The 19,322-nt window shown below is 46.9% G+C and overlaps 1 protein-coding gene and 1 non-coding gene across 5 annotated transcripts in view; one reads left to right on the forward strand and one right to left on the reverse strand.

The window, feature by feature from the left end:
* The first annotated feature begins 5,565 nt into the window (after nt 1-5,565).
* TRNAN-GUU lies at nt 5,566-5,639 on the forward strand. Its single transcript has one exon. It is a non-coding gene; the product is annotated as a tRNA-Asn (tRNA).
* Nucleotides 5,640-16,006: 10,367 nt separating this feature from the next.
* USPL1 (ubiquitin specific peptidase like 1) overlaps nt 16,007-19,322 on the reverse strand; it is a 37,475-nt gene continuing 34,159 nt past the window's right edge. For 2 of the 4 annotated variants that reach the window (XM_040979830.1, XM_040979828.1), the window contains exon 8: nt 16,007-19,175. In XM_040979830.1, the coding sequence (XP_040835764.1) occupies nt 16,762-19,175 (2,414 nt within the window). In that variant the 3' untranslated portion in view covers nt 16,007-16,761. The remainder of the gene's footprint in view (nt 19,176-19,322) is intronic. The other 2 variants (XM_040979831.1, XM_040979829.1) reach the window with 2 other exon arrangements.

Genomic DNA, 19,322 nt, shown 5'->3' on the forward strand with positions numbered 1-19,322 from the left:
AAAAATGGATTTGGGCCCAGCACAATGGCTCTGTGGCTAAATTCTCACCTTGCACGTACCTTATTCCATTTGGACACCGGTTCGTGTCCCAGCTGTTCCACTTCCCATCCAGCTCCCTGCTAGAAGCCTAGGAAGGCAGCGCAGGATGACCCAGGGCCTTAAGACCCTGCATCTGAATGGGAGACCCAAAGGAGGCTCCTGGCTCCTGCCTTTGGGTTGGTTCAGCTCTGGCCACTGTGGCCACTTGGCGAATGAACCAGCAGATGCAAGACCTTTCTGTCTCTCTCTGTAAATTTGCCTTTCCAATAAAAATAAAATACATATTAGGAAAAAAACTGATTTTCCTGCCTGCTTTTGCACTTAATCAGTTTCACTGTCACAGCCTCTATCTACAGCCTGAAGAGAAGGCAAATGATGTCTTAGTATTTCACAGTCACTTTAGCCTAGAAGGTTCCTGAAAGCTCTCAAAGCAGCTCCTGGGGCACAGGTCCACATCTGGAGAACAGCTGTTCTGAAGAGTCTCTGGAAACACATGGTCCTTTCCAGCTGGTCCAGGGACTTACAGGGATGGGTGGCTGGATGGCAGAATGTCTCTTATAGCCCCAAATGATACACAAGGAAGACTGGCCCAGCCCACAGCAGCCAGGTGCCCCATCAAAGGTCAGGAGACCGAGTTAGCTCCTACAAAAGATAACCTGGACTCAGGCACCTTCACCACGGCAGAACTCGGTTAGAAACTTAAAAACCATGTCACATGCATTCAGTGTGGATGGTAAAGCCAAGGTGCTGACCAAAACAATGACTCTAAATCTGACTGTAGTTTCACTGGGCAGTCTTTTAATTCATGGGCTGCACAGTGGAAATCATGGCACATCCCAGACATTGTCTCCGAAAACAGTGCAGCATTTGTTGAGCCCACAGTGTCCTTCGTTTGCTATTTTCAACTTTCCTGGATCCACGGCAGGCTCTCTTGTGTGGGACAGCAAGTCTTCTGGGTCCCCATTTCTCTGCAGGAGCAGGAATGACGTCCTAGGAGCTTCCCGACCCAAACAGCAAACAACAGATGGGACTCTGCATATGTGGATGGAAATGACCAAGGTAATCTCTGTTAAAACAGTTTCCTTGCAGTGTTTTTTGTTTTTTGAACCTCTTCCAGGTCTCTCTCATGGGTGCAGGGTCCCAAGGCTTTGGGCCATTCTTGACTGCTTTCCCAGGCCACAACAAGCAGGGAGCTGGATGGGAAGTGATGCTGCTGGAATTAGAACCAGTGCCCATATGGGATCCAGGTGCATGCAAGGCAAGGACTTTAGCTGCTAGGCTACCACGCCGGGCCCTTATTTGGCCTTTCTTTTCATCCTAATTAACGTTCCCCAGTTCCTCTGCCCCCACTTCTGACTACAAAAATCTTTCCCTAGCCCTCACTGTGAAGTCTTTCCTGGATTCAGCATTCAGGGCATCCTCAAAACACATTAGATAAATAGACCATAGTTATCTATACATTGTCCCTTTAAAAAAAAACACAGTTATTTATTTTAGAGAATTACAGAAAGTGAGAATCAGAGCAGAAGAGAGAAAAGCTTCCATCCGATGGTTTACTTCCCAAATGGCAACAACAGCCAGAACCAGACCAGAATTCCATCCTGGTCTCCCATACTGGTGACAGAGACCCAAGCACTTGAGTCATTTTTTTTTTTTCTTTTTCTTTCTGTCTGCCCTCCTAGTCACATTAATAGGGAGCTGGACTGGAAGCAGTATAACCAGGACTCAAATCAGCACCCTGACATGGGATGCTTGTGTTGTAACAGGCAGCTCACCTGGTGTTCCATAAAGCCAACCCTTTGATGAATATGTAAACCAAGTTAACACTTCTGATGATTATGAATACTGTTTAGTATGCAAATTTTCCAACCTGGGATTCAAAGGCCTGCCTTCTGTGTCACCCATTAGTTTTGTTCAGATTTCACGATACTCCTGAAAACCCTACGTCATCCTCCTCCCCATCACCATTAGGGTATCCTCTCAAGGGTCTCACTGGACCCACACCCTTCCAGAGGTCTGAACCAGTGGCCCAGAAACGGCTCCCACCTCGGATTGCAAGAGCACTTACCATTGGTCCACACAACTGCCTCACTGCCTTGGCACACTTGGCTGGATTCTCTGCTTCCCTGATGCAGTAGTCACCTGTGGACCAGGAGTGTGTCTTGGAGACTTTTTCTTTCATAGAGAATTGTGAATGGAAGGAAGTTCCTTAAATTAAACATCTAGCCCAAGCTCCTCGTTGAATTCTAATCAATGTCTACGGACGTCAATTAAATACTAGATAGCATTTTTTAAAAGTTTTTAAAAAACAAAAACTAAGGCTATCCTATTCAAATGAAAACATCTCATTATTAAAAAAAAGAAAAACAGAGTAAAGAGGGGGGTTTTTTTTATTTACTTATTTTTATTGGAAAGTCAGATCAAACTTATAGAGAGAAGAGACCAAAGTCATCCATCCGCTGCTTCACTCCCCAAATGAGCTGCTGGAGCTGAGCCAATCTGAAGCCAGGAGCTTCTTCCCTGTCTCCCGCAAGGGTGCAGGGTCCCAAAGCGTTGGGCCATCCTCAACTGCTTTCCCAGGCCACAAGCAGGGAGCTGGATGGGAAGTAGAACATCCCTTATAGGATCCTGGTGCTTGCAAGGTGAGGATTAGCTAGTTCACCCATTACACCAGGCCCAGAGTATAGAGGTATTTTTAAAACTGTAGGTTGTAGGCACTTGGTCTAGTGATTGCCACCCACCTTGGATACCCATGTCCTACATGTCACTGCTTGTGCTGAATATGTGGCACCTGATGAAGGCTCCAACTTCTTACTAATATACGTATTTAACTTCGAAGGAGACTTGGTCCTTTCCAGATGAGCCCATCCTCCTCACTGCAGAGACACATGACCCAGTTCCTCACAGGAAGTGCTTACCTGTCCCACAGGCACAAATGCCCTTTGCTCAGGTGACAGAGCTGAAGGTGCCAGACCAGCATGACAGTGAGGCTCTACATAGCAAACAGCCCTGGGAACTCTCACTAGGAGCGTGCTCACCAAGGTCATGGCCCCTGCACTGATGTCCAATCCCCAATTCAGGGCTGATGGGGACGGAGAACAACCCCCTGGGAGCTTCTGTAACTCAGGGACACGGACACTGCCTTTCCTTCCTGGCCCCATTGAGAGGCTACTTGATACAAACATTTCAGAAAACAGTGTAGAGAGGTAAAGAACAAAGGAAAAACCAATACCCAGAGATAACCACTAATGGTATTTCAGAAAAGTTTGTTAACTGCCACGTGCATAAATACACATAAATACACACCACCATGGGGACTCATGGTGTATATGTAAAAAGCAGGTGTAACTGGGGCTCACATACGTATTTGCAACCTTCTGTGTGTGGTCAAGGTTACAAGTGGGGCATCCGGAGTCTAAGCTGTCTCTATCACCCACTGGCTTCATGACTTTGAACACTCGCTCTTACTGCACATGTTCACCCACCTGAAAAATTGTAATAGTATCTGCCACGTAGTCGTTCTGAGTTTCACTGAGGCAATGTGTCTAAAGTATTATTAAAACCACTCAGCTTGAAGACAGAATTATAAGGCCTGTGCTGTGGCACTGAGGGTAAAGCCTTTGTCTTCGATGCCAGCATCCCATACAGGCCCAGTTGGTACCCTAGCTGCTCCACTTCTGATCCAGCTCCCTGCTCATGGCCCCCAGAACCCAGAGCGCACGTGAGTAACCTCTCTAGCGCCTTGCACTTGGAAGCGACACCAGGTCAGGGTACCAGAGGCTCTTGAATTGATGGTGTGTTTCAGTAGGAAAAGGATGAACCAAGGAAGCAAAAAATATAATGAAATTATAGAACAAAACTAAAGTTCCATTTCCCATACAATGAAAAGATCTCACTGTGTATTTTAAAGGGAATTACTCCCCCCCCCAAAAGGGGAGGAGTCTTTACTTAAATATTTACCTAGAAAATTCACATAATTCTGAAAAAAAAAAAAACTGAAAATCCATCCAAAATCCCAGCACATAAGCATAATTCTAAGTTAACTCACAAAGTTGGGAAACATGCTGCATATTTCCAAGGTGGAGGCCACGAATTCCTTCACCACGGCTGTCCCCGTGTCACAGTTGCCACAGCTATAACATTCCCTCAAGAGCTCAAAGACAAAGGCTCTAGAAGGTTCTCAGCACGCATCCAGGCCTCCACATCCCACTGGGAGGACGCTTCCTCCCGGGCCTCCTGCATGCACTGGCCCAACTGTGCAAGTCGTCCCAGCCCCTTCCCTCTTTTCACAGAGGCTGCACCCCCTGCCCTCCTGGGCGGCCAGCTTCCTTCCCTCGAAAGAGTTGCTGAAGGGCCCGGGGAAGCTTCTCCATCCTTCCACCTGTGAGGTACCTGGGGCATCTCAAACACTAGCATAGAAAGTAGAGCAAGGGGCCCAGCGCGATGGCTCAATGACTAAAGGGCCTAGGAAAGCAGCAGAAAATGGCCCAAAGCCTTGGGACCCTGCACCCACGCAGACCTGGAAGAAGCTCCTGGCTTCAGATCTGCTCAGCTCCTGTCGTTGCGGCCACATGAGCAGTGAACCAGTGGATAAAGATCTTTCTCTCTGTGTCTCCTCTCTGTGAATCTGTCTTTTCAATAAAATAAATACATCTTTAGAAAGGAAGGAAGAGGGAGAGAAAAGAAAAAAAGAGAGAGAGAGAAAGCAAGGGATGGTGGTGGTTGGTGACAGTTTCCAGGGTATGGGGTTTCCAGAGAAGGTTCTGGAAACGGGTGGTCGGCCAGCGTCCTGACTGAATGGGCGCTTGAAAATCGTTGACATATTCTGAAAAGGACAGGGAGAAGGGAACCAGCTGAGCAGGAAAAGGAGGGACCGGCAAAGGCCGGTGTGTCGGCGGAGCGGGGTGCCCCGGCAGGCCAGAGCGAGGCGCATCCCAGCGCGGAGGACCAGGGCAAGGCGGGCTGCGGGCCGGCCGCCTGGAGGGCCAGAGCGCCTGCAAGAGCTTTCCCCTCCGTTCCCGGGTTCGCGCTTCAGCCCGTACCTTCCTCCTCCTCCGCAGAAGGCGGGCGAGGGGAGGCTCCCTGTCCGGGGGCCTCGGTGAAGGACCTCCCTTCCCACCCCGCAGGGTGGATCCTCAGGGGGCCGCGGCCACGTTCCAGCGGTGACCCTGTGTCCCGACCAGCCTCAGGGGGCGGGAAGGGGCAGGAACAACCCAGAACAAGCCCCCAAACAAAAGCGCCGCCCGGCGGCTCGCGGCCTCCGCTGGAGCGCGCACGCGGCGCCAGGGCGGGTCACGCCGGGACAGCGCGATGTCCGCGGCCCGCAGCAGCTCGGCCGCCTCCTGCCCGACCCTCGCGTCCCGGTTCCGCCCAGGAGGCCCGCCCTCGGCCGGGCACGTCCAGCGGCTCGGCCGCTTCCGCTGCCTCCTCCGCCCGCGCCAGGGTGGCGGCGCCCGGAGTGGCGAGAGGCGCCGCTGCCGGCGCGGCGGAAATGTGTACACCGCTCACCGCGGCCTGAGCGACGAAGTCTCTGTGGCGCAATCGGTTAGCGCGTTCGGCTGTTAACCGAAAGGTTGGTGGTTCGAGCCCACCCAGGGACGGCAATCTTTTCCCATTTTAAAAGTGCGGTGGCCAGCGATGAGATTTGTTGTTTTAATGGAAAAGGAGTACGACCGTGCCACAGTTCTAGCACAGCTCTCTGTGCCTTTCTCCAGGCCCCAGTGCATAGTCATGATGCGGCTTGTTTAGTGGTACCCCATTCCGGTCTGTTGGGTGTTCCCACTCAGAAATCCATCTTTCCGCGGGTTGTGGGCAGCGTTCCTGTTAGGGCCCGCAGGAGAATGACAGACGCCATCCTAATGGCAAATCACAACCCAAATTCCCAATGACTGATGCACGAATAAACACGTGTGAGAGAATAAATGAAAAACGAAAAGCAAATGGAATGATTCAATATTGCCTGTCTCGACTCCAGAAGGATGGAGAGCCTTCCAGAGCAAAGTGTGCCAAGAGGGCTCATCTGAAAGCATGCGAACATGGAGCATGCAAAGAAACTCTGTTAGCAGCTTTTGACTGTGAACTTCAAGCATGGGAGGACACCAATAGCAGCGCTGAGCGGAAGAATTTCCCCTGAAGGTGAAACGCGGGCAGAAAAACCTTTTAGAAATAAATGCCTGACAGTCTGACTGTCGTGGGGCAGGTGTTGTGTCACAAACCACTGCTGGCAACCCCAGCATTCCCTGTGGGCACCAATTTGAGTCCCAGGTGTTGCACTTTTAAAATCCAGCTCCCTGCCAATGGCCGGGGAAAGCAGGCCCCTGCACCTATCTGTGTGACCCTCAAGAACTCCTGCCTCCTGGCTTCAGCCTGGCCCAGCACTGGCCATTGTGGCTATCGGGAGTGATCCAGCACGAAGACATGTGTGTGTGTGTGTGTGTGTGTGTGTGTGCGTGCCTGCCTCCCCCCTCTCTCTCTCCTTGCATGTCACTCTTCCTTTCAAATAAATAAACTGGAAGGAAGGAAAGAAGGAAGGAAGGGAGGGAGGGCGGGAGGAAAAAAGAAAGAAAAAGGAAAAATGAAAAGAAAAGAAGGAAAGAGCAATATCTACAATGGCTGGGCCATGCCGGGCTGAAGCCAGAAGCCAAAAGCACCTCTTTGTTAAAACTTGAACATTAAGAGAAAATGGCAGAATTAAAAGTGGAAACAAGAAAACAAAACCAAGAAGCCAAAACCCCCATGTGGGTGGCAGGGGCACGAGTTCAGGGGCTACGTTCTGCTGCCTTCGCAGGTGTATTAGCAGGCTGCTGGATGGGAAGTGGAGCAGCCGGGACTCCAACCACGTACTGATATGGGGTATTGGTATTTCAGGCCTCACTGTGCCACAATGCAGCTCTAGGCGGAAATGCTTTGTATGGGTTCCTGTTAAGAAGTCTCCAATGGCCCTGGTTTGACAGGTAATTTATATGACAAATTCTATAAAGATACAGAATCAAGGCTAATGTAATAGCATCACATTCATTTCTGCCAGGACTGAGCATGGTGTAGGCTGCTTTGTCTCTGGGATGGATTTGAAGACCTAGAAGAAGGAACCGGGAAGTGGATCATTGGAATGGGTCTTGGGTGCTTTGACAAATGCTCTGATCAAATTGTCCATTGATACAAAATCCCTTCTGTTGCTTAGGCAGGAGCCCTAGAGGAGGAGACAGAACATGTCACTTGGAATGGTCTTCACTGGGTCCTGATGACCATCAGAGTGCCAGATTTCCACCAGTGCTACTGGGTGGCTAACAGGGACAAACAAGAAAATGAAGGGGGATTGGATCATGGAATTGTTCACTTCAAGCTCAGTCCAACATTCAAGACGAAGGCCAGAGGATTTGCTCTGAGTCCTTCCTTCCACTAGGAAACTGAGCATGGTTATCTGAGGTGACAGCTTTCTGGGGCAGAGACCCCCTTTCCGTTGTTAATGATGACATTCATGGTCTAGGCAGTTCCTTCAGATTCTTAGAATTAGCAACACAAGGGTCTATAGGATCCACCGCCCTGGCTCCAACCTATGTGTTTCTTCATGCATCCCATACCCTTCCACACACCCATCCCACTTACCTGAATAGCATCAGGACAGCTCCTCCCTCCTCCTCCCCCCAATGTTATCCCACCCCTGCTGCTTCTGCCTCAGTCTGGTTTAGATGCCCTTCTTCCCTCCAACCACCACACACCACTCTGAAGCAGTGAGTTGCTGGTCATCTGCAATGGTCTATGGACTCTTTATCTGTTTTTTGTTGCAGGGACAAAGCACCTGAGGCTGAACCATTTATAAAGGAAAGAGACTTCTGCTCCAAGAACATGCTGCCAGCATCTGCTTGCTTTCTGGGGAGGACCTTGTGGCAGAAGGGTGAGCAGGTGCATGTGAGAGCACAGAGAGAGGAAGCAACAGCACATACTGACGGGCCATGTCTAGCCCATTGGCTAAGGTGCTGCTGGGGGTGCCCTCATTGTGTATCTGTAGAATGCCTGGTTTGAGGCCTGGCTCCACTTCCAATCCAACCTCCTGCTAATGCTGACCCTGGGAGGCAGCATGTGCTTGAGTCCCTACCAACCACATGGGAGACCTGGATGGAATTCCTGGCTCCTGGCTTCAGCTTGACCCAGCCCTGGCTGGTGCAGGTGTTTAAGTAGTAAACCCGTGTATCTTTGCCTTTCAAATAAGATGAAAATAAGTGAATAATGTGAACCTTCAAAAAAAAAAAGACAAGTTGAGCCACCTTTAGAACTATCCCCACTCTCTTGGGAACAGCATTCAACTTTTCATGAAAGTAGAGCCCTCATGACCCAAAACACCTGTTGAGGGTTAGGCTACTTCTCCACACTGTTAAAGAGTTGGGAACAAGTTTCAGCATGAGTTTGGGTAGGAACAAACTACAGCATACCCCTTGAGAGTGGGGCCAGGGTCTCCACTTCATCTCACTTGCTCACCTCTGACAGGCCTGTCACCAGTACATCCCCATACAGCAGCAGCCCTTGACATCTAAAGGGCAGTTCCCAGAGGTGGGCAGTCAGACCAAACACAGAGGACGGAGAAGAGAGTCAGCATGACAACTGTGGGAAAAATGGTCCTTGGCAGCCAAGGAGGCAGACCAGTCAGGAGATTTTGAAACAACCCTGAAGGATCTAAAGAAGCCCAAAGTGGGGGAAAGGCATTTAAGATGGGGGGGGGGGGGAATGAGCATCCACCAGGATGCAGGACAAGTGAGCTTAAAGCTAGTGCCCTGGAAATGGCCTGCGCTTGTTGGAAGGGTTTGAAGACACAGAGCCGAGGTGAACCTTCACCCTGCAAAGCAAGAGAGTAATTGTTAGAGGCTTCTGCCTCTGCACAGAATGGATTCTAATGAAGGTAGTAGGTGTGGCAACAGAGGAAATGAAACTTTGAGTTAGGAGGCCATCTGTTCTAAAGGAGAGGTGGTGAGGTTCCCGGCCATAGTGCGTATAGAGAAGGCAGTGTGGTACAGTTCAAGGGAAGATTGAACAAGATCTGGGGTCTAAAACAGGAGAGTCAAGCATAACACTTACATGTAGAGCCTAGGTGACCCTAATTATTTGATACTGGAAATGTAGAGGGTTCTTCAGAAACCTGGAAATCCTTATTTGTGGCCGATTCTCCACCATGGAGTTCTTGAACCTAGAACCTAATTCCAGACACAATCTTCATTTTTTTAAAAAGTTAAATTGTAAGTTAAGCTTCAGTGCTTTTTCAGCTAAACTTCTTGAGACTACATTAGGGACTCCTGGAATGCTGTGGAAATCTGAATGGGAAGCTAAAGACTCATCAAATATGTATATCAGGAAGTTGTTTGTGATGTCCAAGTCACAGGTGTGATTGGGATTGGTTAGCCCCTTCCCCCGCAACCCCACAATATCCCTGTGTTGGAAGCTTGGACCCAGTATGGCAATACTAAAAGATGACAGAGCCTCTAAGAGGGCTTAGCACCAAGTAGTTAGGTCCTCAGTGATGCAGCCCTAAAAGGGACTCTCCGTCCCACGAACACTTCCCCTGTAGTGTCATCTGCCACGTCATGATGGCACCAGAGGCCATGCACAGGCTTGGACTTGCAGCCTCCACTACTTTGACCTAAATATTTTTTTTTTCCACAGCAAACAGACCAAGACTTTTAGAAGCATAGTTCTTGGCCCTCAGACTTTGAAACCCCAGACTCAATACAAATTATTAAATGTCTATTTTTCTTTGTAAAGGCCATAAAATATGCTGACATACTTTATACTAACATACACTCCAAAGTGTTTAGGAAAAAATGACTAAACTGAAGATTCTAGGGTCACACATACACATAAAGCCTGAATTGTCTAATACCACTGACACAAAGAGATATTAGTTTGATTTTTCTTAAGGGATGAGGAGGGCGATACTGGGTAATTAAGTAGGTAGGGAAAATTAGTAATGAAGAATCTGAAACCGACAATAAAGCTGCCTGGAGGTTTTAGCGCTCCATGTTTTATTGTTCCAATCTGGAGTGACTAGCTAGGAAGAGCTGTAAAATATGGGTCCTTTCAGGATCACCCTGTAGGAATTTACAGCATTAGCAGATACCAATGTGTTTCTTCTGAATTGCTTTAATGACATCCAGAAAATGGCCATATTTTAGCTATCCCTCATAGGAATGGAGCCATTTTTCACTTTTTTTTATTTTTAGTAAAAACAACAGAAATTATTGTCAACAGTGACTCTACTTATTCCCAAACAAGTAAATCAAACACACACTTCTGAATTAGGAGACGCTCAGCTGCCGGGGTAGTAAACAGATACACGATCTGTGCATAGGAACAATGCTGGTTTACTTTCCTTAATTGGGGACAGGTGTTCAGCCAAGGATGTGATGCTCACTGGGATGCTGAGATCCCATTTTAGAGTCTGCGGGTTTGATCCCCAGCTCTGTTTCCTGAACCAGCTTGCTGGCAATTCTGAGTTTTAAATGTGGAATTTCTCAATTAGTTTAAGTGCAGGGATTCTTTAACACACAAGATCCATGGCCAATGGGACATCAGTTTACAAGCGGTGAAGTACCTGCAGTAACTAAACAAAATGCCTTTTTTCTCGAGCATTGTACAGGCTTCCTTTTCCTTGTGGCTGCTGTTTCTCTGGAGTGGGCTACCAGTGACTGTGAGTCAGCAGCACCCCTCCTGGAAGGAAGGGTGCCCAAGGGGAACTCCTAGGGACTCGGCAGAGGGTTTGGCCTTTTTATAGGCATTACTTGCCCCAAAGAGCAGAAACAGGGGTCACAAGGGTGTTGGTTTCAAAGTCATGTTTTTCACAGTGGGTATAAAGCAGGTGAGGCTTTCTTAACCACGCAGGCTCAGGCTGCCTGAATCCATTCTAATCGATGACCATGACTCTCTTACTCAACCCATTTCTAGGGCTCAGTTTGCTCATTAAGTGCACCTTGTGTGAATGACCCCATTTTGGTTCAGTGTGGTCTGTTGGGCTTGGCATAGGACCTCAGGTCTGAACAATAGCTGCCCACACCATAGCTCTTTACCAGAGCAGAGAGGAGTCAAGGCAGCCAGAGCCGCAGAGAAGTTCACAGAGTTTCCTGGGGAAGCCCACAAACAGGGGGTGACTGTTCTGTGACAGTGGTGCCCACTTACATTGCTTCTAGAAACCACTCAGATTCAACTTACTAATTCCACTTTTCTCCAAACCACCACACTGGCCCTACAGTGTGGTCAGGGAGAGCAACCTTCCATCTGCCAGCTTACTACCCAAGTGATGGAAAATGGCCACGACCAAGTGAGGCTAAAGCCAGAGTTGGGAACTTTATCCAAGTCTCCCATGTGGGCACAGAACCTAGGCCATCTGCTGCTGCTTTCCTAGGCACGGGAGCAGAGAGCAGGATAAGAAATGGAGCAGCTAGGGCTCATCTGGGATGCAGGTAGCTAAACCCTCTACACCACGGACTCCTATTTACACTTTTTAAAAAAGTATTTATTTATTTATTGAAAGAGTTACAGAGAGAACCAAGAAACAGAGAACTCTATTTGCTGGTACATACCCCAAATGACCACAACATCCAGAAGTGGGCCGGCGTGATGTGAGAAGCTTCATCTAGGTCTCCAATACCGGTGCAGGAGTCATCTTCCAAGCTGCTTTCCCAGCCACATCAGTGAACTGAATCAGAAGTGCAGCAGCCAGACACAAACCACAGCACATACAGGATGCAGCTCTTCCAAGCAGCAGTTTAACCCAATACATCACAACACTGTCCACCCCCCATTTATACTTCCTAATTAGTATTCAAAATTAGAGTTAAAAAAATCCTTCTGACAACCCCACCATACTACAGAAATTGAATAAGAAATGTGAATGATACATTCTGAATGACTAAAGAATAGTAGGGGTTAGTTAATAAATGGTGTTCACAGTTTACTCTGGGGATAAGCAGAAACAACCAAACACTTGTAAGGTTAGATATCCGAATGCATACTAAGTCACTGGGGGAAGTGTCTGCATCCTGTATTGGGGTACATGGGTTCAATTCCTGGCTCCAGCTCCCAACTCTAACTTCCTGCTGATGCAGAGCAAGAGACAGTAGCACTGGCTCCAGCAGCTGGGTTCCTGGCACCCACATGGGAAAGTTATGATCCGGACTCCCAGCCATTGCCTGGAAAGCTGCTGTGGGTATTTTGGGAAATAAACAGATAAGTGCTCTGTCTGCCTCTCAACTATTTAAAAATATGTTCCAAATATTAAAGATTCATACACACAGACACACACACAAAAGGAAAAAAACCCAGAACCTGGTTTCACTAGAAAACATAGTTATATGCTTTGGCTTGAAACACCCTAGCTAAAACACAGTAACAAAAGGAAGACTAAAATAACATAAAAATTCTATACATCTAAACATTTTAAGTGGTCAATTGGGAACCAATATTGCCAAGTGAGAGAATTTACTATGTTTATACTTTGAGTAGATGTAAGACTGCAGTTCAACTACTGCAGGCTTGAGGGGAAGGCCCCTTGCTCCCATCTCCGCTTCAAGATGCCCAGGCCATAATCTCATCCAACTGGCTGTACCTGTCTGGCCCCCTACGCCTTGCACAGTGCCTTTTGAAATGTTTGATCTGGCTGGACAGGACATTCTGTGGCCTCAATTTCCTCAGCCATCTCTCCCCTGCGTGGTACTAAGTGAAATCTGAGTACCCCGAAGAATGTTCGGTGGTGACCACTTTACTCCCGTCATCCCCTCAGCTGTATTGTTGAGCCTTGTTGCTATCTCAACCCCCTGCTCCCTCTTTCTCCTCAGGACTCTGCTGGCTTTGAATAACCGACCCACCCAATCTGCTGCTTTTGTTGTCATCTCCCAGTAACTGCAGGGATTAATATCAAGACCCTATATGGAAATCTGTGGAACCTCACGTCCCTGCATAAAATGGTACAGTACTTGCATAGTGCACACATGCGCCCATATACTCAATCATACCTAGCACAATGTAAATGCTCTGGAAGGAGTTGCGGTGCTGTACTGCTTAGGAAATAGTTCCATCTTCAGTCCTGCAGTTTTGATCCTGAACACTCGCCATCCTTGGCTGGTTCAATCTGAAGGCCTGGAGCCCGCAGACAGGAAGGGTTTGGGAGATGTTTTCCGGCTTGCTGCCATCGGGATATCTGTGCCTTTCACAAAAACTGTGCCTCTACTTGTGTTTCGCCTCCTGGTGCCTCTTCTCACCCTTCATGGGCTGCTTCTCCAAGCTGGGAAGAACACTAGAACAAACACTAGAACAAGGTCTTTTCTTTGCAGGGAACCACACTCTCTAGTTTTCCTAATGCCCTCTTTATTCCCTCAAACCAGCCTATACATTGGCATTAAGACTCATGCATTTCCAATTCCCAATCATCTCTGTCCTCAGCCCCCAGTGTTGCCCAACTTACTGGTAAATTATCTCTACTTGAAAATCTAGTAGGAATCCCTCAATTAACACACCATAAATTGAAATAATCTACCCACCTCAGATCCCTTCCTTTCTAGGTCTGACCCACAGAACAGCACTCACTGGCTCAGACACCACCTGGGAATGATTTTTCACTCCCGTTTCTATCCTACATCAACACATTCAGTTAGCTCCATCTTTGAAACGGCAACAACCCAATTACTCCACAAGTAGTGCCCTAGACTGGACCTCTATGGAAACTGTAGATGAGAGCTTCTACTCTGGACATCTGTAGTTACTCTGTGCACTTCAGGGATCCTGTTTAAAGCCCAGACCACAACTGTTACTCTTTTGGTTGAATCCTTCCAGTGGTTCCCTGTGTTCAATGTAGATAGCCTTCACAATGATTCACAAAGCCATGTAAGATGTGGTATCTGGCATCTCCATATTGTGGTTTTGTCTTTCAGTATCAAGCTTTTTGCATTTTTGTGATTTCTGTTTAAGTGGCTAGGTACAGCCATGAAAGTGTTTAACACTATCTCTTTTAAAAAAAATCCATTTTTATTCGAGTCAAAGAGACACAAAGACGATCTTCCATCTTTTTCCATCTGCTGGCTTACTCCCCTAATAGCTGCAACAACTGAAGCTGGGTCACTTCAAAGCCAGGAGCTTGTTGCAGAGAACCTCAAGGACTTGGGTCATTCTCTGCTGCCTTCCCAGGCCATTCAGCAGGGAGCTGAATTCAAAGTGGAGCAGCTGGGACATGAAGCAGCGCCTGCGTGTATGCTGGCGCTGTAGGCAGAGACTTTCACACCATGGCCCTGCTCTCTAGCATTCTTAAGCACAAAACAGTGGTGAGTCTTTTAGAGAATATCCTAGCCAGGGATGAGTTCAATCTGTACTACACATTTAATAGTGTATCATTAACAGACCCTCACAAAAACAGTGGTATTCATAGACTGGCTGACTGTATAGCAAGATGCTTGCAGGAACCTCACACTGCATTTCCCCAAGGAGCGATGGTTTATAGTTTAGTACTTGCTGACCTGGTGTTCACTGGTGACTTTATGAAAACTACCAAAAATTACAGGAATTAACTATAATTTCCTCCAGATACTACCTAGCATTCCATACAACAGTACTTCAAAGGTTAAGTTTGTTTTGAAACGAAAGGATATTGAAATCTTTGCATTCGAGTACTCATCTTGTTTAGGAGGCAAACTCGTACAGGGTAAGTATTTCCTTTCACTTTACTGCCTCACCCTGGCTCACTGCATTGCTGTGCACTTAATGTTGTTATGTAATGTATTCCATATATAACAAGAAATACTTGTATCATGGAAAACCTTTAACAAGCAAAAGATGGACAGCAATTCCTCAAAGAAACTCAACTGGTTAGCAGTTACCTCGTTAGCAATGATGAAAACCCAAAGCAGCCACGATATTCTTTCCTGGCTTCAATTCTATTGCCTATGCTTGGGAGAGTTCAGGGAAGCCAACCAAGCAATCCTGGAAGATGTTAACTGTGTGTATCCTTTGGACCAGCACAGTCATTCCTCTGAACACCTGAACATGTGCCATAATTTGTGGGGATTTCAGCACAATTAATGGTAGCCGTGCGAAATAGTACAATTCACCTCAGAATCTAGAAAGATTAGTGGAACAATGGTGATCCATATAATGTTCCATTACGCAATTTTTCTACAGTTCTCAAAAACTGAGATGGAAAACTATTAAGCAATATGCAAAAACAAATCATATACATATAGTCCAATAGGTTCTCATTTTCACTTAAGACTTGTATGCATACAATATTTGCAGCAGCTATAATAATCAAGATGAATGTTTAAAATTCTGGTTTTCCTGTATTCTTTCTATTTTTCATACAATAAATATACACTACTTTTGTAATTTCAAGAAAGAAGAGGTGTGGGAGTAAACCTGACAGATCATTAAGTACTGGGCTTTTGGGCAAAGTACTGAAAACCTTACACCTCAGTAAATGTTGTTGCTAATGGCAGTCACTTTAGCAGTGGTGCCGTCTGGAGAACCAACAGGATATGAAGCCTGAGATGGAATGGAAACTGGCAGCTCTCCTGTGTTGACAACCACCCTACTCAATCCCAGCTGCACAATCTCTCCACTGTGTACAGGGGCTCTTTGTCCATGAGATAAGAGGAAAGTTGCTCACGCATACAAATACTGGGATTTACTTTTATTGGAAGGTCAGATATACAGAGAGGAGGAGAGACAGAGAGGAAGATCTTCCGTCTGATGATTCACTCCCCAAGTGGCCGCAATGGCTGGTGCAGCACCGATCCAAAGCCAGAAACCAGGAACTTCCTCCAGGTCTCCCACACGGATGCAGGAACCTAAGGCTTTGGGCTGTCCTCTACTGCTTTCCCAGGCCACAAGCAGGGAGCTGGATGGGAAGTGGAACTACCAGGATTAGAACTGGAGCCCATATGGGATCCCGGTGCGGTCAAGGTAAGGACTTTAGCCACTAAGGCACCGCACCAGGCCCAAATACTGGGATTTAAATCAACCCACATTTCTTTCTTTTTTTTTTTTAAACATTTCATAAGTAACAGAACCCAACAGACTCATACAGTAAGCCTGGTAAGCTTTGCTTATTTTCCTAAATAGAACTGGTATATGATTTCCCAATTTGTATGCACAAAAAGAATAAATGTCTTAGGGAAAAAATTGAGGTTAATACATTATTTTTTGGTGGATCAATACAAACACACTTCTTATTGTTAAAGCTCATTTACCAATCACATAACATTCCTCAACATTCTAGCAGTAAGGTTTCCTGGCATCCTGAGGACAGAAAAAGCAGTACCATCTTTACAGCACTCTATCAAAAAACAGGCTTAGGCTCTAAGACCAGAGAATCAGCACACAAAACTATCACACATTCTTACATCGCATACAACAACTTACATCTGCATAGTGTTTTTCCTGAACCAACATAGCCAAAATTTAAAACTTGAAAATGTAGTGCACTCAACTGTTCAGGTTGCCAGAAAACCAAAACACACTTCCCATGTTTAGCATTTTGAGATCCGTATCTTTCTGTAAGTAGAAAATGAAACTAACAACAAAAACATATTCCTGATAATTTTAATTTGTAGAAAAAAAAATTTCATGCTTCACAGGCAGAACCAAAAGGAAGTCTACATTTTGTTCATGGTTATTACCTAAGGCCAGTGTATAACACACTATCTGAAAGTCTTTTTTGTAAGTATAAGAATAAATATTAAAAGAATCAAGCATTCAAAAATTCTCAAACAGGCATTCATCAAAATGAGGTAAGTCTAATGTGTCATTGGCTAATGAATCTAATGTTGATGTGGAAAAAAACTCATCCAAAATGTCAGTCTTCATTGGACTCTCAAAGCTTAATGTTTTACTGCAGGCATCACTTGTTGCTAAGTCTGGTTGAGTTTCACACTCATTCTTCCTGCTGGGGCTGCAATAATCACGTTCCTGTTGGAGAAGTGTGTTTTGGGAAGTACTGTTTAAGTCACTAGGTACTGGTGCCGGCATACAGTCATCTCCCAGTTCCAAATATCTGAAGTCAACATCCCCATTGTCCGACAGCTCCGTTGAAACAGTGTTTGTAGGAGATAATATTTCTGCCAAAATTTCTTCCTGAGTTTGACCGTTGTAGGATAAAACAGGAGAGTACCCCAATTTATTATCTGCAATATCAATGTTATATTGTAGCTCTTTTAACAAATCATCTAATGATTCACAGCAATTTGGAGACTCACACTGGGATATGTGTTCTGAACTTCCTCCTGGAAGTGTTCCATTTTGGGGGGAAGACTTAAGTGCAGCTAACTTCCTCTTTTTGGCCTTCAGTTTTTTAAGAAGTTTTAGTCGAAGTTTATGAATCTGACCTTCAACTGAATCTCCATATTTTGCTGAAGAAAAAGTTTCATTTCCATGAGGACCGTGGCTGAATTGAGCTCCATATGAGGTGCTGTCAGACTTGTTCAAAACTATCGAGGCAGCACTCACACCCCCAGGCGGAGCAGCTACACTAGCAGGTAAAGGGGCTGTGGTAGGTGGCAGAGAAGCTGGAGAAGCAGCCATGCTGGGTGGAGGACCTGGAGGAGCAGCAGCCATGTTGGGTGGTAAAACAGTTGTGCTAAGGGGTAGAGAAGATGGAGGAGAGGCTGCGGTGAGTGGAGAACTGGGAGGAGCAGCCATGGTGGGTGGAGGACCTGGAGGAGCAGCAGCCATGCTGGGTGGTGAAACCGCTGTGCTAAGGGGTAGAGAAGCTGGATGAGCAGCCTTGGTGGGTGGAGGACCTGGAGGAGCAGCCTTGGTGGGTGGAGGACCTGGAGGAACAGCCATGCTGGGTGGAGGACCTGGAGGAGCAGCCATGTTGGGTGGTGAAACCACTGTGCTAAGGGGTAGAGAAGCTGGAGGAGCGGCTGTGCCGGGTGGTGGAAGAGCAGCCGTGCTGGCTGGAGGAGCCACTGCGCTAGGTGGAGCAGCAGCTGTGCTGGGCGGTGGAACAGCAGCTGTGCTGGGCAGTGGAACAGCAGCTGGAGGAATGGCTACACTAGCTGGCGGAGCAGTGGGCGGGAGACTGGGGACCAGAGGTGGCTTGCCTGCATGCTTCCGGGTTTTCTTGGATCCCTGCTTAGCCTTTGGTTTTTTACCTTTCGCTTTAAAGTTGTCCACACTGTTTGCCCTTGCAACTACAGAAGGCTGCAAATCAGTGTCTCTATTGTAAGCAGAAACACAGAGTGGCATAAAAGAAACCCCTCTGCTTAACAAGCCTTTAACCCAACTTCCCACAAATGGTTTCTTCTGATTCTCTTTTACAGACTGATTCTGTAGTGGCTTCACTATTGCAGTTTGGGAATCTGTTGCAGGTTCTTTCTTGTTCAGATTAGATAGCAGAGATGGAGCAGCATGCTGCTCTGGTTTTGACGGCTCAGATTTGGGAGGAAGGAATTGTTTTAACTGAGCATTCTCCACTTCTACTGATTTCTCTGTCCGTGTAAGCCCAGCAGAGTGACTGCCATCCACAGCCTTCGCACCAACAGTGTCTCTTGTACTCAGCTGCACCAATGGCACATTTGTATTTACAGCTTGAGATGGACAGCCTGAACCTACAAACTGGCCTTGGACTTGGTTTTCTTTACACGGTTCTGGTACTGAAGAAGCCATTAGTGAGTCTTGTGTCTGTAAAGTATCTGTTTTGACAATTCCCGTTTTATTTGCGTTAGGTTCATTTTCCAATAGGACAGTTTGAGACTTAACTTGAAAAACAGTGACACTTTTCTGGACAGCTTCTTTCGATGTTGAAGGTAAAACCTTGCTGGCAACCACACTTTTTGGCCCTGGAAGGAAATGATCCCCAGGAGCCGCAGCTTCATCTGGTGGACCAGTGTGAGGAGCAACTGATCCACCCGCAGGGTGTGTGAGTGAGGCTGTTCCCGCTGAGGAGGCTGCCTGCCTAGGACCCAGTGCTGCAGAAGATGACCGATCAGCACCAAAAGCATGCTCATCATTAGGCTTCCCAAGGGGAAGGCGGGCAGCTTCTTGATCTGCCAGCTGGGATGTTTTTCTTTCCCAAATAACAATATGTATCTCTGAAGCAGGAACTTCAAATTCCTCGTGTCTCTCGCAACAGAGGCCTTTTAAGTCGTCACATTCCAGCCAACTTCCTGGGGGTTGGGGAAGAGTCAAAGAGGTTACTCTTACAAACATCACCACCCTAGTTAAGTTTCTTCTATTTTAAATGTTGTCTTGTCCTGATCATCACCCTTATCCTGCTACAGTCCTAATTTGAATGGCAAGAATTAGGGATTAAT

This window comes from Ochotona curzoniae, unplaced genomic scaffold (genome assembly GCF_017591425.1).
Source record: "Ochotona curzoniae isolate NIBS_2020 unplaced genomic scaffold, NIBS_Ocur_1.0 contig_3332, whole genome shotgun sequence".
Taxonomy (NCBI): Eukaryota; Metazoa; Chordata; class Mammalia; order Lagomorpha; family Ochotonidae; genus Ochotona; species Ochotona curzoniae.